We start from the raw sequence: 24735 nt of genomic DNA on the forward strand, positions 1-24735 counted from the left end.
TTCCTCAAAGTGCCACAATTACTGGGAAGATGAGTCTGATTAAACTCTGGGTGTTGGTCTGGAAAGGGAAGGGACTATAGGACAGGGAGAAAGGGTAAGAGGCTATTAGAATAGTCCATGTGAGACATGATGAGCAACTGGGCTAGAGCAGGGACAGTGGGATTGAAGTAGAAGCAATAGATGCAAGACATTTGACAACTGATTGGTTGGGAAGGATGTGGGTGGAGAAACAAGACTCAGAGATGCCTGAAATTTTTCAGTTTGGGTCTACCTGTTATATGATAAGTAAAATTTACCTTAAAATCAAGAAGTTCAGCCACACACCATTTGACTCATCATCCCTTTAAATCATTGTTCCCAATGGCATTAACGGTCCTCAATACTTCGGCCTTTTGACTTTAGGCTTTGGATAGGACATGCCTTACTAGGCTGAGTTAAAACAGCAGACATGCCATTTGCTTTGTACAGTGTTTGAAATAAAAAGTATTATTGGCTGTGGTTTCTACTTCACCCAATAGTCTGCTTTCCCATATGAATCAGCCTTTTGAGCAAAAGAGTAGATGAAGCATTAAGACAGTGTGTGAAGTAAAAAAGAAAAGGTAGTTGACAGCCAGACTGTCCAAGTCCTCAAATGCTAGGATAAGGAGTTTCTATTTTACTCTTTGGACAACAGGTAAAAACTGGAGCTCTTAGAGTGTAACGAAATGAGGGGTTACGTGGTCAGGCATCTGGATTTTTCTGGCAGCTGTGTGTAAAGGCCCTAAGAGAATAGGGCCTGGAATGTGCACTATGTTTTTACCTGCTTACAGAATCCAGACCCGTTGTGGATCTAAAGTCATTTTTAGCCACATTTCCCAAGAAGTGAATCATCTGATTTGATTATCAGGGTTTTATTCCACTTACATGAATAACCATGGAAAAGAACTCAAGCCAGTGATGTGAAAGTGTGGGCTAATACAAGTAGGTAAATTGGAACTGATTGAATGAGCAGGCACAAAGAATATCAGTGACTCCAATGGAAACAAAATTAAGATCTTTGTTTTAGAGCTGGAAGGACTCTCCATTTAGCCCAACTTAGTCATGAGTAAACTGAGATCCAGGGAGGTTTATTTTTATTTATTTATTTGAAAGCAATTGGGGCTAAGTGACTTGCTCAGGGTCACACAGCTAATAAGTGTTTGAGGCCAGATTTGAACTGAGGCCCTCCTGACTCCAGGGCCCATGCTTTCCACTGAGCCACCTACCTGCCCCCAGGGAGGTTTAAATGGATTTCCCCAAAATCACCCAGGTAGTAAATACTGGAGGTCAAATTCAAACCAAGATCTCTTGACTCCAGAAACAGTGCACTCATTGTTGGCTATATCATACTATCATGCTAATGTCAACCCAGAGGGAGATCTTTCCTGGAGTGTTCCTGGATGGCTGTCTTTGGCCCAGTCCCACTCAACATTTTAATCAATGACTGGGACAAAAGCAGATGGCCTGCTTATCAAATGACACAGACTAGGAAGGACAGCTAACAAACTGGATTACACACAATATCTCCCCCATCACTACAAATATATATGTGGGTGTATATGTACACATATATACACATATTATATATATATATATATATATATATACACATGCACATATTTCAGGCTAGAAGAATGAGCTGAATCTAATAAAATGAAATTTAATAAGGATGAATATGATGGGTCCAAAAACTGAACTGTCCAAGTACAGGGTGGGGGAGGTGGGGCTAGACAACAGTTGGCATGGCATTTTGAGGGGCTACAAGCTCCGTGTGTCAACTGTGTAAGCCAGAACCAACAATGCTAAGGCTGCCTCCATTTGCATGAATAGAGCCAGCCAGGAGGAAGGGGATGTTTTCATTGTCCTCTACCCTCATTAGATAGATGGAGCATGGGGGTTTGTTTCAGGACACCATGTTTTAGGAAGAATTTTGACAAGCTGAACTGTGTGTGTCCAGAGGAGTGCTACAGGATAAAGAGGGGATTAGAAAATATCTTTGGGCATAAATGGAAGGAATTGGGGATTATTTAGCCTTGAAAAGAGAAGGTGGACTTGGGGGGACAAGGTGGTTGTCTTCAAATATCTGAAGGGCTGGCATGTGGAAGAGTCAGTCAGTCAATAAGCTATAAGCCAGGCACTGGGGATGAGACTTATTTCCCCAGAGGTCAGAACTAGGTGTGTGATGGATGGCAGAGACATAGATTAAAGCCTGATGTATGGAAGAGGTATGGATTTCTGTCAGTTGTCCTACTCCAAGGCACACCCAATACATACAGAGCAATCATTTGGCTTTCTGTTCCTTTTTGTAACACTTAAAATCTGAAGGGGTCAAAAAAACCAGGAACACCAGTCTCTCTCCTCTTCCCCACCATCCTGATGTGTTTCCCCCTCAGTCAGGGTGCAGACATTCAATTGCCCATTTCAAGATTTGAATGCATCTCATTACAAGACAAGAAACCAGAATTCAGAGCTGGAAGGGAACCTATGGATCCAAACTCACTCACTTTACAGAATGTCAACATGATTTGCCAGGATTCAAAGCTAATACTTTTTCCACTTCTATCAGAAGAGGTTCAGAACCCCATCATCTCAGGACTACATCAGTTTCCATAATTTATTTCAGTCTTTTTACCATGACTGGGGTTGAAATGGAAGTAAAGGCAGAGGAGGGAGGGCAGAGGCAGGTGATATAAGTCAGGACAATTACTAACAAGTTAATCTCCCTCTCCCTCCCCTCCTACCAGCTCCTTCCTCCAGGCTCCCAAAGGCTCATTTCTATCATCCAGGATCTGACTAAATTTAGAGATACCTGGTCCCAATCTGACACCTGCATCACACCCGGGGTCAAGGAGAGGATCAAAGCAGCAGGACATCTAAGCAAACCAAATGCAGTATAGGTCACAGAATGAGAAAAAGTTGGCCAACCCAAGCCTCCCACAGCCACGCACCATGTCATTTTAGATAATTTGTTTGTTTGTTTTTAATTGTTGAGGCAGTAATACTTGGTTCATGGAACTGCAATATACAGAGAGGTGAAATAAATAGCTTATATATATATAATATATATATAATATAGCTGGTTTTAAAATATTCCCTTATCATTGGTGTACTAGATCATTTGAGTCACTGAATGTAATTAGCAGCATTCTCCAGAACTGAGAGCGATGCAGGGTCACGGAGCTAGGACGGAGCCGTCTGTCGTCAGAAGGTCGATGCGCTGAGAACTCCAAGGACACGCCATCCCCGCGCGCGGTGTCACCATCTTGTCTCTACGCAGCTTGCAGCAGACAATAAATAAATGACTGCAAACCAGAGATTTTTGTTTGATGGAAGGGTGGGACAAGGATGAGGAAAGGAAAAGGGCAGTCTGTGGGGTGTTTGTTTGTTTTTTGAGGAGAGGGGTTGTTTTGTTTTTTTTTTTCCAGTAACTTTGGAAAAAAAGGACTTTGGTTTCCTTTGCTTGTTGGTTCCTTTAATAAAGTTCTCTGGGGACCAGCTTAAAGTTGTCTGTTCCGAAACAGAAATGAGCACCCAGTCCACTTAAGTTAGATAAGAGTCTTTTGTTGTGGGTGGTTTCAAGTCAACAATAAATCCTTATCGCTTCCCCTAGCGTTTGGGTTCAGTTTTTTTTTTCTTTTAAACACAATGTACAAAAATAGAACTTCTTCCTTATTTTAATGTAAAAATATTTCTCTGATGCAGTTTTTGTGTGTGTGTGTGTGTGTGTGTGTGTCTGTTTGTGTGTGTGTTGGTGTGTGTGTCTGTGTGTGTGGCTTATGGTTGCACCATCCTGGTGGGGCTGGTGGGGATGGCTGCTCTAGCCAGGGTGTGTGGGCCGGATGCGCCTTGTCCGCTTGGTCACCGTCGTATACTTAAAGGGCTTCTGCAACTCCGCTTGGCCCTTGGGGTATCGCTTCATAAAGTGGACATCCTGCTGATTCTCCCGAGTCTTAGGGCCCTTCCTTGGTCGCCCCTTCTTGGTGAAGCCCACATACCAGCCTGTGTACTTGGCAGACATCAGTGCTGTGTAATTGTTTTCCAGGACCTTCTCAATGAAGACACACTCTTTGCTGGTGCCATCAGGCTGCAAAGAAGGGGAAAAAAGAAACAAAGAGAGATGAGAAAGGATTGTGTGGGGTCATAGGGGGATGGGAAACAATTTATAAGAAAAAGGTCTCATGTAGGAGGTGGTACCTAGACTGTATTTTGAAGAAAACTAGGGATTTTATGAGTCAAAAGAGGGAGGGAGAGTATTCCAGACATAGATGAACATTTGTCCAAAGAGAGACAGAATGTCATGTGTGGGCCAATTCAAGAGAATACATGAAAGGGAGTACTATGAAATAACACTAGAAAGGGGGAGGCTTAAAATCCTAGGTTCAGGAGTCTTTATTTTATCCTAAAGGCAGTAAAGGGTCATTGAAGGCTTTTTCTTTAGGGTGGGGGGTGAAATGTGGTCACATCTCCCCTACCATGACCCCTTTGCCAAAGCCAGATAAGTCTCCTCCCTGTCCTCTCAAGCTGCCAACGCATTTCCAGCTCTGTACTTTGCAGAGGCTATTTCCCTTCCCTCCCATCCCCAACTGATGTAGAAAACTCTCCCCTTTTCTTCCCTCTAAAGGCACAAACTCTACCCATTCTTCAAGGCCCAATTCAAATCTCACCCCTTCATAAAGATTTCAGCCATTACTCTAGGCCACAGTGATGTCTCCTACCTCTGAATTCCTGTAACATCTTCACTTGACTCTCATCTTCTCAGGCTCCTGTCCTGAAAAGAGACACACTCTTCTCCCTTTCATAGACTAACTCCTAGAAAAAAGCAGTCCGTACTCTCAAATTGCATCAATTTCCTCTTCTCCTACTCAATTCTCAATTCCTTCAAGTCTGGCTTCCCATCTCACTCTTAGCTGAAAGGCTCTTTCCATGGTCAGCACCAATTTATTAACTGTTCGATTCAATAGCCTTTTCTCAGTTTTCATTCTACTAGAACCTAACTGTAGCTTTTGATATTGTCTATCACTGGTTATACTTAGGTATGATCTCTGCCCTTGGTTTCCATGACACCAGTTTCTTGGTTTTCATCCTATCTGTCTGATCACTCCTCAGCCTTCTTTCATCAGCTAAATGTGGGTGTTCTCCCAAGAGAAAGCCCTAAGGGCTCTTTTTTCTTTCTTCTCTGCACTTTATCCACTGGTTAACTCATCAAGCCCAAAGGATTCAATTATCATCTCTCCTCAGATGACTCCCAAACTTGCATAGTCATAAATTCTCTCCTAAACTCTGGACCCACGTTATCAATTGCTTACTGGACACCTCCACCTGGATGTCCCTTAGGCATCCCAAACTCAATGTGTTCAAAACTCTTTATACTTCCCCTCAAATCCTTCCATCTTCCAAACTTGTCTATTTTTGTTTCTGGTACCAACGCCTTTCAAAGTCTCACATCTATGGAGTTGTCCTTAACACTTCCCGACTCCTCAGCCCCCACATCCAACCAGTTGCCAAGTCTTTTCAATAATCCCATCTCTACGACATCTCTTGTTTCTGTCCCCTCTCTCCACTCATAAGCCTCTTCCCCAATTCGGCCCTTACCACTCCTCATTGGACTACTACAATAGCCTCCTAATTGATACTCCTGACTCCAAACTCCTATCCAATTCATTCTCCACACAGATGTCAAATTAATATTCATAATTTAAAACATAGATGTGACCACGTTTCACCCCCCACCCCAAAGAAAAAACTTTCAATGACTCTCTACTGCTTCTAGGATAAAATACAGACTCCTGAACCCTGCATTTTAAGCCTCCCCCAATCTGGTTCTCCTTACCTTTCCAGTGTTATTTCATACTACTCCCTTTCATGTATTCTCTCAAACTGGCCCACACATGACATTCTATCTCTCATCTCCTTTGGACAAATGGTCATCTATGTCTGGAATACCCTCCCTCCCTCTTTTGACTCATAAGATCCTAGTTTTCTTCAAAACACAGTCCAGGTACCACCTCCTACAAAAGATAAATTGTTTACCATCCCCCTAGGTTTTAACATTCTCTTCTCCGGAAACTCCTTTGTGTTTATTTATTTATTTTTGTCAATATGCCGGATTCCCAAGTAGAATGTAGGATTCTTGAAGGTATAGTTTCTTTTTTTTTTTTTTTGTCTTTTTACTTTCAATGCCTAAAATAGTGCTTTGTACATAGTAGGCAGCTAGATGGTACAGTGAATAAAGCGTTGTGCCTAGAATCCAGAAGACCTGAGTTTGAATCTAGCCTCAGACACTTACTAGCTGGATGAGCCACATAACTTCTCTCTGCCTCAATTTCTTCATCTGCAAAATGGGGATAATAACAGCATCTACCTCTCAGAGTTGTCTTGAGGATCAAATGAGATAATATTTGTAAAGTGCTCAGCAGAGTGGCACTTAATTACTGCTTATTTGTTTCCTTCCTTCCTTTATATCTCAGACCCAATCCAGTGTGCCTTCTACCAATCATTACTTCTCATTTATTATCATATTTGAAATCAGTTTTTGAAAATAATACACATGTACGTAGTCAACTGCAAGCTCTCTGAAGGCAGCCTTTCAGTATCCTAATACTTCTTTGCATCCCACAAACCTAGTACATTCAGTGATTCACTGGACATTTGTCAGATTCCTACTATGTGCACATACATGATACAAGGATAATGAAGATGCTGTCTTGCTCTCACAGAATTTACAGTCTAGCATATTCATAACATGTGGCACATACTGGGAGATCAATGAACATCTGCTGGGTGATCTGTTCATTTTCCTATTTACTACAACTTCCTTCTGTTCTGTTCCGGTAACTACTGCCAATCCCTGAGGATCTACTGAAGCAAAGATCAAACAAGATAATATGTATAAAGTTCTCTGTAAACCTTAAAGTGCTATACATATAGAATATACATATTCCAGGCCTGGAATTCAAGGGATCTGAATTCAAATTCAGACTCAGACCCTTACAAGTTGTGTGACACTGAGTAAGTCATTTAACCTCTATTTGCCTCAGTTTCCCCATCTGTAAAATGGGGGTAATAATCACTATCTCCCCGGGTTGCCGTGAGGATCAAATGAGATAATATCTGTAAAGCACTTAGCACAATGTCTGGCACACAGTAAGCATAATATAAACATTAGTTATTGTTATTATTATCATTATTATTATTATTTGTAGTAGTAGTAGTAGTTGTACTACCACCACCATTATAGATTTCTGTCCTTGGGTACCAGCTCCAAGTGGGAATAAGACCCAGCCAAGCTCTCCTTACCTCAACCACCATGCCTTTTCCTCAATGCCCACATGCAACTGGGGTCCATATGTCTGGCCTGCTCCCTTTCCTCTAAAATCCTCCCATTCTGCTCCTTGGACAACTTCTCTAAATTCTCCCTGCTTCTCTTTCTCTGTCTCCTAGCCTTATTTCTCTCCAATTACCCCATCTCCTCAGTCCCCTCACTCTCTCATCCTTCCTACATCTTTAGGGTCTCAATTGTTTTTTAATACATTTCGCCCAAAGACTCCAAATATGCCATGTGGCCAGACCCTCTAGGTGGGGCTAGAAAGAGTAATCAAGGGGGTTCAGAGAGCAAAAGTTGCAACACCAGAGTGCAGGTCGAGATCATTTAAGGCCAACCAGGCTTTTTTCCAAGTGACTTGTATGATCACTCCCTGAGTCTGTGCTGCCTTTGGCCCCATTCTAGCTATAGGAAACAATCCATTAGATTTTAAGCTCCTTGAGGACAGGAACTGTCTTTCGCCTCTTTTTTTATCTCCAACATTTAGCACATAGTAGGTACTTAATAAAGTTTATTGAATTGAGGTGTTACATAACCTGTCTAGCAAGAAAAGAAGGGGGTCTGTAGGAAGAGCCCCAACTTTTTGTCCAATAGGCCCACCCTGACCCTACTCTCCCAGCACTTGGCAGAAACGGCCTTAAATTCCCCTTTTCCAGAAATCCTAGTCAGCCCATTAGAGGCCTCTGCACAGCCCTGACAGAGATCATTGCAAGGTCGAAAAAAGCACAAATCCCAGGCTGGAAGGACATATTAATATTGCTTGGGTTTCCAAGAGCTTCTCCAGACTTAGCCAGAACATACTCCTCGTTACGGACCAATTCTCAGCCAAGTTGGAAATCTCAAGGTCGGTCTGCTTTTTTTGTTTTTTGGGTTTTTTTTTTTCAGATTAAGTAGAGAGTTCCAACCTTTTGTTTGAAGTGGGAAACTGTAGGGGTTTTTTTTTCCCTTTCAGGTTTTCATAACTTACTGATGACTCCAAGGATTTCTCCCAAATGCTTCCAGTAACATTCACCTTTGAGTTGAGAATGAGCATGGATACTTCAGAGTGCTGAACTTTTCAAAAATTTATAAACAAATACAAAATGCTCTTCCAAGATAAAGTGTTTCATGGAAATTACTGAGAGTTCAGGGAGCATGTGGTAGGGGGTGTTTATATGCATGTGTGTCCCTGTGTGTGTGTGTGTGTGTTTGCATTCAGTAGGAGGAAAGAGGAGGCTCATCAGAGACTGGGAAAGAAGCTGGATGTTGTAGAGGGGGTGTGTTCACAGAAAACTTGGGAGGTAAATAATAATGACCTACATTCAAAGATACTCAGATTCTTGCGGATGCATTAAATATTACAAGCAAGAATATGGATATTAAGATCCCAAGGGACACCGTATCTGACCTAAGGCCAAACAGTTTGGTCACTCAGGAAAATGTCAATGGTGGTAAGGAACCTAAGGAAGGACCAGGAGAAGAAGGTTCAAAATTAATAAACAAAAAAACTCTCAACTGATTCCTGTTTCCATTAACCATACAAAAGAAAAAGGGAGAGACCTACTCTGGAGCAGAAAATTCTGGAGCCTTCTCATTAGCCCTTTTGCCTTCCATCACTTAACTGAATTCCTATTCAGCCATTTAAAACTCATCTCAAAATCCCATCTCCAAAAAGCTCCCCTTGATATATTCTCATTCTCTCTCCCTCCCTCTTTCTCTCTCTTCCTCTCCATCTCCTCTCCTCCCACACACTGCCTCAAACTGATTCAATAACAACCTTCCCCAACACACCAACCCTTCTCTGAGTGGGCCTGCTGGAGCATTCTGTTTTGTTATATAGCTCTTTGTAACAGCAAGAGTGGAGAGTTTCTCCCAAGCCTGGGTGTCCCAGTCCCTGTGAGCTGGCAGTGCCTGGAACACCCCACATCACTGCCTCCCAAGGGTAGTCTGCTCCAGAACAGGGTGCTCTAGTCAAAGCTGTAACATTGCGCCCTGGTGGGTTACTGGCCCACTGGAGGTTGTGAGGCTTCAGTTAATCGATAAAAATTTATTAAGCTCCTACAAAGTGCCAGGCACTCTGCTAAGCGATGGGTAAACAAAAAGAGGCAAAAGACAGTCCCTGTCCTCAAGGAGCTTACAATCACTTCTCAGTTTATCAAGAAATGCCTATAAACCATAGAGAGCAGGATTCTCTGGCATCAAAAACAGAAGATTATAAAAGGTGTCACTTATTTCACTGCCCTCACAGGCTGCTCCCTTAAGAGGCCACCTAGAGTGCTTTCCTGAGTTCTATCTCTAGTCTGCCCTCAAGTTTCTCACCATGCTCATTTCTCCTTTACTGAGTTTTCCTTCCAGCAAAGACAGGATCCAAATCTTCTCCAATAAAATGCAGGCTTACAGGCAACCCCTAGTTTACCTCTTTTGCAAGCCCCTGTAGTGGTCTAGTGGAAAAAGAGCTGGATTCAGATGGGGCTTATGAGACCCAGGTTCAAGTTCCAGCTTAGATGCTTACTAGGTAGCTAACTCTAGGCAAGTCACTTAGGTTCTCTAAGCCTCAGTTTCCTCATTTGTAAAATAGAGTTTATTAATAATATCTGCTCTACTGACTTCAGAAGGATGGTTTGAGGAAAGCATTCAACCTTAAAGTGCAATGGAAATAAGAGCTGTAGTTATAAATCAGTCACGACGAAGCCTCATTTGTTCTGTCACTGGCATGAATGACGCAGAGAGTCAAGCCCAGGTTAACTGACCTGTGTGCCCCTCAGATCTGTCTCTCTCTTTTTACTGCTTCAGCCACCACCCTAGTACAGAACATGGTGACCGCTCAACGAGACCACTGCCAGTGGCCAGCTCCTCCCTCACAGCCAGAGAATCTCTCTCAAACGATTTGCTTGTTTCCTTTCTCAAGTTCGTATATTTGAAACTACACGAATCAAAGCTAAACTCCATCTAGAAGCTGCTCCTTCCCCAAACTTTAGACTGAAAACTTTAAAACAATTATGGACTTCCCAGAACATCTAGTCAAGATGCTCTCATTTTCTCCAATCTCAGTTCTTGTTACCCCCAATACACTTCCCTTCCTCCAGTCAGGTCAAAATCTATCCTTCCCTTCCCACCCAACCCGCATCTTGTTCTCTCCCACCTCCATCCCTCATTCCCCAGTCTTGTCCTGCCCTCTCTACCTCTATTCAGGCCATTCATCCTCCAGGCCTAAAACACACTTCTTTCCTCACCTTGATAGTTTAGAAAACCTCTCTTCCTTCAAGTTAAGGCATTGGATTTGAACCCAGGTCTTACATTCCACAACAAAGGATAAGGCATGTATCTAAATAAGCATGATGCAAATTGAACTACTTACTTTTCTATGGCTTGGTAAAGGTATTTTGGGGTTTTTTCCTCCCTTCCCTGGGTCTCAGTCACCTCATCTATAAAATCAGGGAGGTTGGACTAGGTAATCTCCTAAAGTTCTTTCTAGCCCTAAACCCCATAATCCTTTGGGATCTTTCCTTTGTCTTTATCTCATTCTACCTGGCTTCAAACTTATTGGGGTTCACATCACACACTCCAGACTACATTATCCTTGAAGACAGGAGCTAGGTCTTTAGGAGGCAGCAGGAGAGGTACAGGGTGGAGGGAGGATCCTTCACAGAGCAAGAACAAGACAGGTGAATTTTTGGAGGATGACTCATTGGCTAGGAGTCAGCACCATGCTACTGAAGACTGTGCCAGGAGCTGGAAGAGGTGACCCAGGAGGGGAAAGTTAGGGGAAGAGATTAATGAAGAGAAGGAAGAAAGCTAAAATGGAACAGGACCCAGTCTGGGAAGAGGGGAAGAGTTCAGGAGAGAGAGGTAGCTCTGAGGGTGGAGGATGAGGGGTGGGAAGGGAACAGTGATCGAAGGTCAGTGCCAGTTGTACAGTCACCAATACTAATGAACAGGAGAGAGGGTGAGAATGCAGGAAACAGAAGACGGGCTCCCGTGGAAGGGGTGAGTCACCAAGGCAGGCGGGACTCGGGCTGCTCTTTTGACCTCAGGGATGGCTAGCCTTTGCTGGAAGGGAACTGTACAGGGCTTAGAGAGCAGCTCCTGCCTGGCCAGGTCCCATAACCGTCCCTGGTGGGTCTAACTTTTTGTAGGTGATCATGAGAAACAAACAAAAAATTTTTATTATAATAAAATAAAAAGCACTAAACTCAAAGCAGGTTTGTGCCTGGGAAACATCCCAAGATGCTGAGTGGGAAGGAGAACAAAGCAGGCGTAAGGGATTATGCAGGGCAAGGCAACAGGAAACAACTGGAGAAGAGACATGGTCCCCACCCCCAGCATCCCTCGGGAGTCCCTACAGTGGCTGTGGAACCAACTGGGGCTGGGTCCCCAGGAAACTCAGGCCACCATGATCTATTATACCCCTTAGTTCAGAGAAGTACCTCCTCCTCTGACCACCCCCCAATGCCCAGCCACAAAAACAGTGGAAACTGGATCACTAATTAAAAACACACTCTTTAGCATCAAGAAGACTTACTATGATTTTTTTTTTTGCTCTTAAGAAGCTAATGTGGGCAATGTGTCTGGAATCTTTTCTTTCCAAATACAGTATTGTACAAAGCTAGTGAGGATCCTTCCCTCCTCCCCCTGGCTCTAGCCTCCTGCCTGCTGCACATTTGTCATCCACCTACATCTACTCTATCAGGAATGTGAGGAGACCCCTGGGGTTGGGGGGGGGTTAGTCTATAGACTAACTTTCCCCTTGAGGTGTTAGGACCCAGTGCTGGACTACAGCATCACCACCTAACCATTCAAAGGCTCTCACTGCCCTTGGAGATGTGTGGCTGGAGACCCAGACAAGTGCTTCAGATCTCTCCCCACCCCCCCCCCAAAAAAAACTACTGGAGGCCTCTTGAGAACTGGGAGCAGGGGTAAGCTTTCAGAATTCATCTAACCTAAACCTCTTCATTTCTGAGGCCCAAGGAAGTACAATGATTTGCCTGGGGTCGCAAAGGTCGTGTGTGCTATACCAGCTATACGGGCTTAGCACCTGATTCTCTCATCTTCAGATCCAGTGCTCACTCTTTCCCAATCTGAGTTCTAGAAGTTTGCCTTTCAGAATCCAGCTCCAGGACTCCTGTTCCTAAACCTGGAGGTGCCAGGATGGGGAAAAAAGGGTCCGAAGTGGGGGATGTCTAACAGTGGGGCAAGCACAGCATGTGCCCAGGGAAGGGTGATTTCACTCCATACATGACCAACAGCACTAAGAGGATGCCAGAGAAACCAGATTGTTAACAAAATAAATAATATTTTTCAAAAATATTCCCTTTTTCGGGCAGCTAGGGGGCACAATGGACAGAGTACCGGTCCTAGAGTCAGGAGGACCTGAGTTCAAATCCAGCCTCAGACACATAACACTTACTACCTGTATAACCCTGGGCAAGTCACTTAACCCCCATTGCCCAAAACAAACCCAAAAAATATCCCCTTTTCCTCCCCAAAAAACACAATGGAATATTTTTTGGGGGTTGGAGGCTGGGACTTTGTCTGTCCTCCAATTGTGGCCCGAGTTTCCTGGGGACCCAGCCCCAGTTGGTCCCACAGTTACTGTAGGGACACCTGAGGGATGCTGGGGGTGGGGACTGTGTCTCTCCTCCAATTGTTTCTTGTTACCTTGTGGGGATGGACACAAAAGCCCACCACCATCAGCAAAGCCCCAGTGAGCTAGCCAAGCAAACCTCCTCACTCGTAACTTTGCACAAAATAATTTCTTTCATTCTACTAGCGTGTAGGGATCCTACCATCAATCGATAATAAAATCTCCCCATAATGCTAGAACCATGAGGCCCTAGTGCTGATGGAGACATTTGGATTGCATTGTTCTGCCGTCCCACCATGGTTATTAAAACAAGCTGCCGAAGCTCCCTTCTACATTCTGAGCAAAGAAGATGCCACTAGTCCTAGTCCTGGGTGGAAACTCCCTTACTTTGGAGGAGGATAACTCATTGGTCAACTAGGCGATGTCATAAATAGAGCTCTGGACTTGAAGTCAGGGAAGAGCCGAGTTCAAATGCATCCTCAGACACTTACTGGCTAGTAACCTTGGGGAAGTCACCTCTCTCATCCCCAGCTTACTCATCTGTAAAATGGGATAATAACAGGATTTACCTTCCAAGGTAGTTCGGAGATTCAAATGAAATAATATGCATAAAATACTTTGCAAACCTTAAAGTCTTATATAAATACAAGTTATTTATCATCATCATCATCATCATCGTTGTCAGCAGCAGCAGCAGCCTGGTCATCTGCAGAACACAGCCTTCTAACAAACCAGTCGTAAGCAGTAATAAACTCCTAGGTGCTTAGCCAAGGCGTCTAGCTTTACAGTTTGGGGAAGTGTGGGACGGGGGACCTGGGGAGTTGGGGGGGAACAACACAGATGATAAAGATAAGGGCAGTGAGAATTCCACATTCCCCGGGTCCTGCTTTTCATTTAGGGCTGACAGGCAGGGTCCTGGACACATCATTACAGTTCTGCAGTCATCGCTCCAAGGTAACGCTCAAGTTACAAATGAATTAATAGGAAACACTTACCTTCCCCACGAGTTTGCCTTTCCTATTCATGCAAAGGTAGAAGTCTGTCTCCTTGCCTTTGATCCGGACTTGACTGCCAAATGTGTCTGTTTCCACTAGAAGCTGAGCTTAGAAAGGGAGGAAAAAAAGGCATTTTTTACCAGGCTGTAGGAACACAGAGGGGAGAGATCCTGACCAGGCGGTTCTTGCTCCCCACCCTGTCCCTGTCCCTCCTTCCTTCCCCCACTCCCCTTTCCAGGATTCCTCAGTGGGAAAGGGATGGGAGAGGAAGGGTATGATCTGGAATCTCAGGAAAAGCCTAATTCCAGTAATGCCCCCAACACCACTGCTATTGATGAATTACAGAGGGAGAGGCCCAGTCCTTGGCCTCTTTCCCATTGTCCCCACCCCTCTAGAGAATGGGGTCCAGGTCTTCTCACCCCATCCCCAATAGAGGCGACTAAAACTAATTAAAAAAGCTGGCTTTATCTGATCCTAAGAGCTGAACAGCAGCACCCAGTCCTCTATGCTTCTTCCTGACTCCAGCAATTCTCCCTGGAGGGGTGGCAGGGAGGGCAGATGTCCACATAAACCAGGGCCAAGTGGATGGACTTCAGGGACAGACACACACATGGACACACCTCACTCTCCCTAAGCACCATCATTCGGTTCCCAGAACAGCTGGAACAGGCCCTCCAGGGAGAACATCTGGAAGATGGAGCACCTGCTAATGCCCCCCTCCTTCTTCCCCTCCCAAGGCCCTAATGGCCAGGCCAGGCCCGAAGGGAAGGGGTGGGGGAAGGGAAACATAAGGACCCTGGAGGGAGGAAATGGGGTGGGGCTGTTCCGGAACAAGGAGTTACCCCACCCGAGTGGGTCCCAGAAGCTCTGTAGTTACTAACCATCTTGAGTTCCAATGAGTACACTCAAAGCTAAGACCTAATAAATGACCTGAGGGGGCAGGGGAGAGAAAGCCTACTCTTGGATTGCCTGGGACCCCAATCCAAAATGAGTAGTGAAGTGATAGGTCACAGAGATATCGACAGAATGGAGTGAGGTGGAGGGCAGGAAGGGAAGGGTATTTAGGGCTGACTACAGCAGGGCTACAGCTGAAGTAGGGACTCAGAATCCAGAGGGTGAGCGCTCTGACCCCACACTCTCCTGAAAATGTCTCTTTACCTTTCTTCCCTCCTCTGTCCCTTCACTGGTGTCCTCTGCAGTTTTCTCTAGTAGCTGTCCTTTCTCCATGCCACCCCCCACCACATCTTGTCATCTCTCTCTCCCGTTCTCCTCATTTCAGTGATAAGTAACTTGCTTTTCCTTAACACAAATCACTGCCTTGCATTCCTGAGTGCAGTATCCTTGGAGCTACAGCAAATGTACCATGTTGCCCCTAAAACACAGTGGGTATGAATAATATCCCGTCTGATTTTAATAAACACACACACACACACACACGCACATACACACACACACACCTTAGGAGATGCCAGTGCCCTGCTGTGAAAATTAAAACCATCTGGAACTTGTGATTTCCAATAATTAATCTAGCCCTACTTTGACACCACCACTAATTAAAATACGATATCCTCCTTTACACACATACACACACACATACACAGAGAATTTACATAAAATTCAAAGATCTAGTAAGAAACCAGGAATTCCAAAAACAAGTGGAACATCATTCTGCCCTCTTCCCTCTCTCCAGTATCCTGTGGGTCATGGGCATACAGGAAAACTCACAATAAAATGGGATAGAAGTTCTGAACCCTTTACCTTAACCACCTCCATTCTATTTCCTCTCTGAAGGACCCCAGTTTAGCCTTCTCTGCTTGATTCCTGAGGTTACAGAGCCAAATTTTCCAGTGTCACTGAGAACTGTCTACCCCTTTCCCCCAGTCCCAGGACATCTGAGTCAGTCCAGGTGCCAAATAGAGGGGACATGGTAAGGGGGAAGAGGTGTTACCAGCCATGACTCCTATACAGGAAGGGTCCTGTTCACTGGAAAGGCAGCCTGAAAAGAGGGCTGTTGATTAAAATCCAGGGTAAGTCAGGGAAAACCCAGCACAGACATTTTGAGGAGCCTTAGAGATCTCAGCATTTAAGTCAGAATCAGCTAACTCAGTTATTACTATTTAAAATTCCTTAATGACTACATAGTCCAACATGTTTTCCTAAAATGAAAGAGAGGTGCGTTGGGCAAGGAGACAGGTTGGAGGATTTTTGGCTGCTGTTCTTAGCCCAAACACCTAGATCATTTACCCTAAAGCCAATAAGCTATCGGTGTGTAAGGAACCCTGGACTGGGACCTGGACATTCCAGGCTTTGGTCCCGGCTTGGCCACTCACCAGCTAAGTGATGTCTTGGGGGCAGCATGGGGAGCAGGTGGGAGGGGCAACACTACATCTGGAATCAGAGGACCTGGGTTCGAATCCTGACTTTGCTACTTAGAGCCTGTGTGATCGTGGGCAATCAACAAGCATTTATTAAGCACTTACTATATGCCAGGCACTGTGCTGGTCACTTATACTCCCTGGGCCTCAGTTTCCTCCTTTGTAAAATGAGAAGGTTGTGTTAAATGATCTCCAAGACCTCCATCGGTTTTAAAATTTGGCATTCTTTTTTTAGCTGAGCATAAGGAACAACCTCCCAAGATGGAGAGCCATCCAGAAGGTGAATGGGGACTGCTCCAGAAGGGAGTAAGGTCTTCAAGCAGGGGTGCCATCTAGCCATCTACAGAGGGACTCTTCGGTTCTCTATTCCTCTGTGTACAGAGCCCATGCACCAGCAAAAGGAGATGCCAAGGAAGCCTCTAAGAAGGACAGATGGACCCCAGCGCTCCTCTCGCTGGTTTGGGGAGAAATGTCAGGGCCCACCAAAAGAAAGAGGTGGAGGAAGGAGAGTTGATCTGTGGGGCTGCAGCCTGGGGTCTGTTGAGGCAAGGGAAGGCAGGTTGGGAGGATTAGGGAATAAAGGGAGGAGACAAACAAAATATGGGATTTACAGTGAAGGAGAAGTGGGTGTGTGAACAGCTGCTGGGATTTCTTGGTTTGGGCTCTGAGAAGACATCTGGGGAAGTTTTCCTAGGTTGGTGTCCAAGGTTTACAAATCTGACCTGGCCAAGGGTTCAGAGTCCAACTAAGAAGAAGCTGAGACTTAAGAGAGCCTGACTAGGGGAGGGGGTGAAGGGGTAGTAGAGACGCCTCCATGGGGGGTGGGGTAGGTACTGTCAGAGTACCTAAGTACAGAGTACAGAAGTAGGCTTCGTACTTGGTGATGCCAGCAGGAGAGAAGAGCTCTTTCAACCCTTTGAGGTGAAAAGAGAGAAAAGAAATTCTGAGAGAGGGAAAAAAATAGCAGTAGCTCGAGCCCTTGGAAATCCCTGAAAGCCTTTCCCTGATGCCCCCAGTCAAGTGACTCGATACGGTCAAACAGAGGTAAGTAACAGAGATGAGAACCAAACCCAGATCTTTGGGTGCCAGATCTAGGAGGTGAAGGGAAGGGAATCGGCATTTATCTATAGCCCCCACTATGCAGAAACTAGCTAAGCACTTTACACATATTATCTCATTTGGTTCTCAAAACAACCCTGTGAGGTAGGTGCTATTCTTCTCTCCATTTTACAGTTGAGGAAACTGAGGCTGACAGAAGTTAAGCAATTTGCCCAGGGTCATACAGCTAGTAAGTGTCCAAGGCTGGATTTAAACTCGGATCTTCCTGACTCCTGGCAGAATGATCTATCCACTGCATCGATCTAGTACTTTTTCCTGAACCAGACTGATTCTATGTCCCTTTAGTAGACTATATGCCCCGTGAGGGTAGCAATATCTTACTTAAAATCTGTTTTCCCAGTGCGGAGCTAGCACAGAGCTCTGGTGCAGAGCAGACTCTCAATAAATGCTTGCTTAATTGGACTGAGTACCTCAGCCAATGGCCTGGAGTCATGGGGATGGGTCAGCCCGGATTAAGTTGGCTCTGTATATGTTAATTCTTCAGTACTAGGAACCCTGAAGATGATGTTCTCTCCACAGCCAGGGCAGACAAGAGGGAGTCAGCCTCCAATGTAAGCAGGAAAAATTCTGCTTTGGCCTGACTTGTCTAGATTGACTATGAAGACTTGACATCCTCCTACGTTTCCAAAACCCCATCTTCAGATCCCCCTTTAGACAAGGCTCGGCCTCCCCAGTACACACCCTGACCACAAATGTTCAGTCTCCAACCCAGGGCCTGAGCTGGACTCAGGAAGAGCTAGAAGAGGCCGCTTTGCCAAGGGAGGCCGCATCCTGTTCCCCCACCACCACATGGGATGGAATGACCTTGACTCCAACTCAGCATTCATGACATCATGGGGAGGGAGCCAGGCCAGAATTATGTAAAGTCTTTGGGGAGTAATATCAGCCAGGACTCCAAGAATCCACCCTGAACTCAGTCCCGGAGTCCTGCCTGCACGTTTCTGAGCATTCCCGAGGCGGGTCCTTGGCTAAATCTGCTCCCCTACGCCCTCACCCTCTCCTTCATTGAATCAAGATCAAGATGCCAAGTGTTGCTCAAATTCCCATCACAAAAATAGGGCACTTACAGTGACTTATTTATCACCTGGAGGATGGGTAAAGGAAACTAAGGTAGGGGTCTTAACCTTGTTTATGCCATGGGGTCCCTTTGGCTATCTGGTGAAAGCCTCTGAACACTTCTCAGAATAATGTTGTTAAATGCATAAAATACAACATGCATGGGATTACAAAGGAAACTGATAGTGTCCAAATAAAATTATCATAATATTTTAAGAAACAAGTTCACATGACCCCAGGTTAGAAACCCCTAGGCTAAAGGAAGACAGCAGAGTCAGGAGCTGAGGGAAAGCTAAGACTGCATTCCTGCTCCGAAGGGTCCAGAACAGAGAGTGTACGGGGTCTTCATCTCTCCTTTTCCCCTGCTCCAAGATCTCCATGAACCTTCCACTGCCCCTGGCTCTAAGGAAACCACCAGCCCTTCTAGGTCAGGACTGATCCTCCAAGGTGTTCTCACCCCTTGACCTTCCAGAGGGGCTCTGGAAAGCCCAAGCCAGGTATAGCCCCCCAGCTCTAGAGAGCTCACAGGATAAACATACCTGAAGAAGAAGCCTTCCTTCTCCCAACCCGTCTCCACCCTCTGATGTCCTGGCCTGTCCCTGGAGATAGGAAAGGAGCTCCCAGTTATCGAGGGCCTAACCCAGAGAGTCAACAAAAAAGCTCAAAGATGTGGGCAGTAAAAAGTTAGGCTTCCTAATTTCCTTCCCCTCCACCCGCCCTATTCACATCTTTTGCATTTCTCCCCGTGTTGGGCCACTCACCAGCTTCCCTCCCTTAGCCACACTCCTGGGGCTCCTTGGGTCTCTGCCATTTCCCGGCCAGACCTTGGAGAGCGTCCTCTTTATTACTGAGCAAACTGACCCCTGGGCCTCTCTCTCTTTCCCTCTTCCCCCTCCTTCCTCGGCCATTAAGTGCTGCTAATGCATTCTGCATTAGTGCTCCAGGGCAGGAAAATGCCACTTCCAGAGCCAAGGGGTTAATTAGCATTTATGCAGCAGGCTAGTTGCTTTCTGCTAATTAAGAGGTAAGTTTACCTGGGAGGAAGGGAATCTTTGGTGCCCAACCAGCAGGGGTGCTGCTTAGATATTCTGGTAGTCCCCTTCAGGACAGCCACTTCCCACTCCCCTCAAGAAAATATCCGCCTGCTCTCTTCCTCCCCATCCCCCACACAATGGAAGCCCTCCAAGGGCGAGGACTCCCCCATCTCTCCCCAGCAAATCAGAAGCTCCCTGAGGGTGGGAAATGTGTAGCCCATCAGGTTGGGATCTAAGGAAGAGGGGCAGAGGTAGGTGGGACGAGAGGATGATATGATTTCTTCTATACACAGAGGGCAGAAACCTACCTGATCCTCCTTCCCTTACCACTTTCTGCCAATGCCCCCTCCCTTTTTCAGGAACAGAGGAGATAATAGCATTTCACATTTATTAATGTTCCAGAATATTTCTCATCCTCTCAGGGAAAAAAATGGAACAAAATTTAAAACTCCAAATATTATCTGAAACATCCCTGTATGTAGCCCTATCCGTCAACCCCTAGCCCCTGGGGAAAGCCATGAGCTTGGGCACCAAGGACAACTAGATGCCTCAAACTGTATAGGCACCAAGCAGGTCAGGGGGAGGGGGTGGTCTGTCTTCTTTTCATGACCTCCTCTTCCAGGGAGCAAAGGTCACCGGGTGGACATGCCTGAGAGACCTGGGACCAAAGATGGCTAATGTTTCTGACTCTCATGTGATGGTTCCTGAAGGGTTCCAGCTCCTCCCCCTCTCCCTGGCTGCCAAAGACTTGCTCCACCCCACACAGAGCTCTTATATATAACCCTGGGGAAAAGCTGGGAGGTTAGAAGAAAGCCTCTCAGACCAGGTAATCCTTTGACTAGTCTAGAGTCACACCCCAGAACATCTCTATGGGTGAGGGGGAAATGGTCCTAGAAGGTTCTCTCGGGGGTTTCCCTAGTGAGATAAATCTTTGACCAAAATCCAAGGATGATGAAAATCATTATTATATGACATGTTGGGAAGGAATTTCAAAGAGCCAGTTGTAAGGGTAGAGAAAGAACACGGAGGTAATATCTCCGCTCCTCCCCCAACACACACACACACACACACACACACACACACACACACACACACAAAATTCAGAAACACTAATCAGCAGATGGCTGGCCACAAGGTATGGAGGGGCTACAATATTCACCATGGATTACCTACACTCATGGACCTTCAAAATATCCATCATAAAAACTCAATTTCTATAATGGTTTAAGGTTTGCAAAACATTTTTAATCTTTCCTTTAACAAGCATTTACTAAACACCTACTATGTGCCAGGTACCATGCAAGGCAAATACAAGTACAACCAGGAGAAAGCTTTGCCTTCAGGGAGCTTGCATTCTATTTTCCTCACAAGTCTAGGCAGTATAAGGATTATCCTTATTTTACAGATGAGAAAAGAGAGTTTTTGAGTGACTTACCTAAGGTCATATAGTGAGTTAAGTGTCTGAAGTGGGGTTCAAATGCAGGTCTGCTGACTCCAAGTCCAGGACTATTTCTGCCCTATCACACTGCTTGCCCACCCCAGCCCCCAAGTTCTAAAATGCCCTCCTCTCCCTCCAACTCTGTAGAGAGGAAAAGTATGACTGAGTATCCTGGAGAGAGCCCAAGGACAACATTCTCAGGGTCTCTGTTTCGGGGGGGGGGCAGAGAAGAACACAGGGTGGCCAGCATCTTTGTGCCAGGCATACGGACAAGTAGTTCAAGACATCAATTTGGACCCCTCCCTCAGGTTCCACAGTCATAGCTCCACAGATAAAATGTTTTAATTCCACAAAATCATAGGATTTAGAGCTAGAAGGAACATATAGATAAGGTAACATCTTCATTTTACATGAGTAAACTGAGGCTCCCAGAGCAGTAATTAGCAAAGGCAAGATTCAAGCCAAGGTCTTTCTGACTCACCCCTGACTGTCTGGGAGAAGAGAAACAGATAAACCTGGGTCCTAACTGCTAGAATATGGGAGGTGCATTTGTCCCTTTCACCTTCATCCTCTCCCTTCCCCCACCTTGATGGGAGGTAGCCAGAAGACTGACTTGGATACAAGACAAATGCTGACATGGTGCTCTAAGCCACTTTCCATGCATCATCCTCCAGCAGAGAAAATATCCCAGGGGTGAAGGAGCATGGAGGTCACACCAAATCAATCCCTCCCTTGTGGCTGAAGGGCTTTCAAAGGCAGTGGGAGGGGAGGAAGAGATCATCACTCAGAAGGAGTGAAAATGCACCCACTTTAAGTGGAAACAGTCCCCTCTCCCTCTCCCAGCCCCTGGTCCAGAGGTCCCACAGGACGATCCTGCTCACCCTGAAGACCCCCCCCCCCCCCCCCCCCCCCCCCCCCCCCGGGCAGAACCCCCAGTCTGGAATCCAATTAGGGTAATGGGAAATACAGGGAGAAAAATCAATCTGCTTGAGGCTGGCGGTGGCTCTAGACCTCAACAATTTCATCCCAGAGGTCAGTGTAGATTGGGTGCTCAGCTCCTGCCAAGGGCAAAAAAAAGAACTCAACTGCAGCTATAGGGGATGGGCAGACTGTTCCCCAAAGTCACCCGAGCCCAGGAAGGATGGTGCCAAGTTCCCCTGGCACTCCTTTGAGAAGATCACATCTGTTAGCCCTGTTCCCTCCCACTCCCCAAAATCCATCGGATCAGCAGTGGGGGTGGCTAGTGGGCTGTAGCTCAGAAAGCCCAAATGATTCACGGGCTCTTAGGATGCTAAAGTTTCGGGGAACTCTTGACACCATATAGTCCAACCGGCTCATGTTATGGAACAGGGAACAGGGGCCCGAGGTGAAGTGACTTACCCAAAGGACAGAGGTATTAAATAACAGAGCCAAATCCACATACACAGCTCTTTCCTGTATACCATTGGTTAGTCCCTCCTCTGGGACAGAGGATTAATTCAACCCCAGAAGTGAGCTGAAATTTCTAATCCAGATGTGCCAAATGAGCCCTATTCTGGTGTCCCTCATCTGCCCCCATCCAAAATGTACAGGCAATAGAGGACATCGAACAAAGCAACACCTGCCCCTGCCCTCTGCACTGCCAGACAGGAAAAGAGGATACTTGCCCTAGAAAGCCTGGGAGAGAAGAGATAGATACAAAGTGAGTCAAGTCAAAAGAAATAACGACAGAAATCATAGAACCTGAAAGGAGCAAGGGACCTCAGAGATCACCCACTCAATCCCATACCTGAAGATGAGTCCCCCGGGGTCTAATAATTTAACAATAACAACAACAATTATAATGATAACAGTAGCTAACATTTGTATAGCGCTTTAAGGTTTGGAAAGTACTTTCCATTTGATGCTCACAATAACCCTATGAGGTAGGTGCCATTATTACTGCCATTTTACAGATGAGGAAAACTGAGGCAGGCAGAGGTTTAATGCTTCACCTAGGGTCACATAGCTAGGAAGTATCTGAGGCCAGATTTGAGCTCAGGTTTTCCTGACCTCAAGTCCTGACATTCCATCCACTAGGCCAAATGTATTCAGTACCTGCTAAAAATGCCAAGACATTGTTCAGGATGATGGGAATACATGGACAAAAACTAGAGTCCTCACCGCCAAGGAGCTTACACTGTTACATCCCCAACAAGTAGCCGTCGAGTTTCAACTTGCGGCCCTCCAGTGAGAGGGAACTCACTACTTTCTCGGGCAACTCACTTCATTAGGAACAGCTGTATTTATTCAGAAGGTTCTTCTTCTTCCTCCCTCCCCCCACCCACCCTGTCCCCACAATAGGAAAAGCACAGATTCACAGATTCTGAGCTGCAAAGGACCTTAAAGGTCATTTAGTGCAACCCCATTTCCCACTGCAGCAGATGAAATCTGTCTCTCTACACCTTTTCCCAGGGGTTCTTCATTTCACCATCGAGGGCCAAGCAGACAAGTCTACAGCCTCTCTTCCACTGGAAAACCCTTCAGATACTGGAAGAGAGTCATCCATGTGCCCACACCCAATTTTTTCTTCATCAAGCTAAACATGTCCAGGTGTTTCAAGCCTTGATTCACTGCAGTCCAATTAAATTCCACAAATATTTACTAAGCATAAGTGTAGAGGACCCGGTTAAGAATGGGTGGAGGAGAGGACCCCGGACAGGGTTCGATCCAAAGCTTCTACCAGATCCTGAGCCCATTAGGGAGACTGTGTCTCCAACAGACTGCTCCTGGCTCAGCACAACCCAAGTACCAGAAAATGGGGACTAGAGCAGAAGCAGGAAGTAAGAAAGGGAACCCTTATCTCCCCAATTCAATTTCAGCAAAAGCAATGCAGGCCTACAGTACAATGAAGGCAAGAAGACACCATGCTAAATGCTTAGGCTTAGGTTCCTCTTATTTCCTCGTGGAGAGGGATTGTCTCTCTTATCTTTTATAGTGCTGTGTGCGTGGTATTGGGCGCACAGTAGGTGCAAAGTTAACGACAGATCCACAGGCTCTGGCTGCCAGTGGAACTGGTCCACGATTCCTCCTGGACAACATTCCATCTTTCACCTCAGTGCTTTTCCTGGGCTGCATCCTCCAGGCCTAGAGCACTGTCCCTCCTCTCCTCTACTTCTTGGAATTCCTCTCTCTCCTTTAAGACTCAGCTGAAGGGCTGCTCCCTGAATAGGAGAGGCCTCTCCTCATTCTGTGACAACCCGTGCCCCCCAAGGAGTTACTGCTCTCCCTCAGTGTACATTATGTCATATTGATTTGGTTCACATTTTGGTTTTACTTGTCTGTTTATACACTATTCTCCTCCACCAGAAGCTTCTTGACCACAGAGACTTGTCCATTTTGGGGGGCTGGAGGGAGTTTGGTATCCTCTTTGAATTCAAGGGCACATGGTTATCATATCAGCTCAAATTCTTTCCTCAACTGATGTTTCTTTCTGGACTTCCTAATCATAAAGCAATTGGGAAGGGGGGTGAGGGTACTGGCTGAAGAGAATAAAAAACTTGCTCTTTCTGAATTTTATGATCCCCCAATACAATTCTGGTCCCCTACAGAAGACAACTCAGGGTGTAGCTAATGGAGCGAGTGCTAGCCATGGAATTGGGAAGACCCAAGTTCAAATCCAGGCTCAGGCATGCATGGCTATATATTAAATCACTTAACCCTTCCTACACCATTACCTCATCTGTAGAATGGAGAAGTTAATAGTACCTCTCCCCCTTGGCTACAGTGAGGATCAAATGAAATGTCTACAAAGTTTTTGCAAACCTCAAAGCTTAGCTATTATTGTCATTAAGACGA

At 45.7% G+C, this 24735-nt stretch overlaps 1 protein-coding gene across 1 annotated transcript in view; it reads right to left on the reverse strand.

Moving 5' to 3' along the window:
• Positions 1–3715: 3715 nt before the first annotated feature.
• FGF18 (fibroblast growth factor 18) overlaps positions 3716–24735 on the reverse strand; it is a 49371-nt gene continuing 28351 nt past the window's right edge. The window contains exons 4-5 of the mRNA XM_027841889.1: positions 13898–14004; positions 3716–4102 (exon numbers count right to left, since the gene is read on the reverse strand). Coding sequence (XP_027697690.1) covers positions 3836–4102; positions 13898–14004 — 374 coding nt within the window. The 3' untranslated portion in view covers positions 3716–3835. The remainder of the gene's footprint in view (positions 4103–13897; positions 14005–24735) is intronic.

The sequence above is a fragment of the Vombatus ursinus genome, unplaced genomic scaffold (genome assembly GCF_900497805.2).
Source record: "Vombatus ursinus unplaced genomic scaffold, bare-nosed wombat genome assembly UNPS02014863.1, whole genome shotgun sequence".
In the NCBI taxonomy this organism is placed as follows: Eukaryota; Metazoa; Chordata; class Mammalia; order Diprotodontia; family Vombatidae; genus Vombatus; species Vombatus ursinus.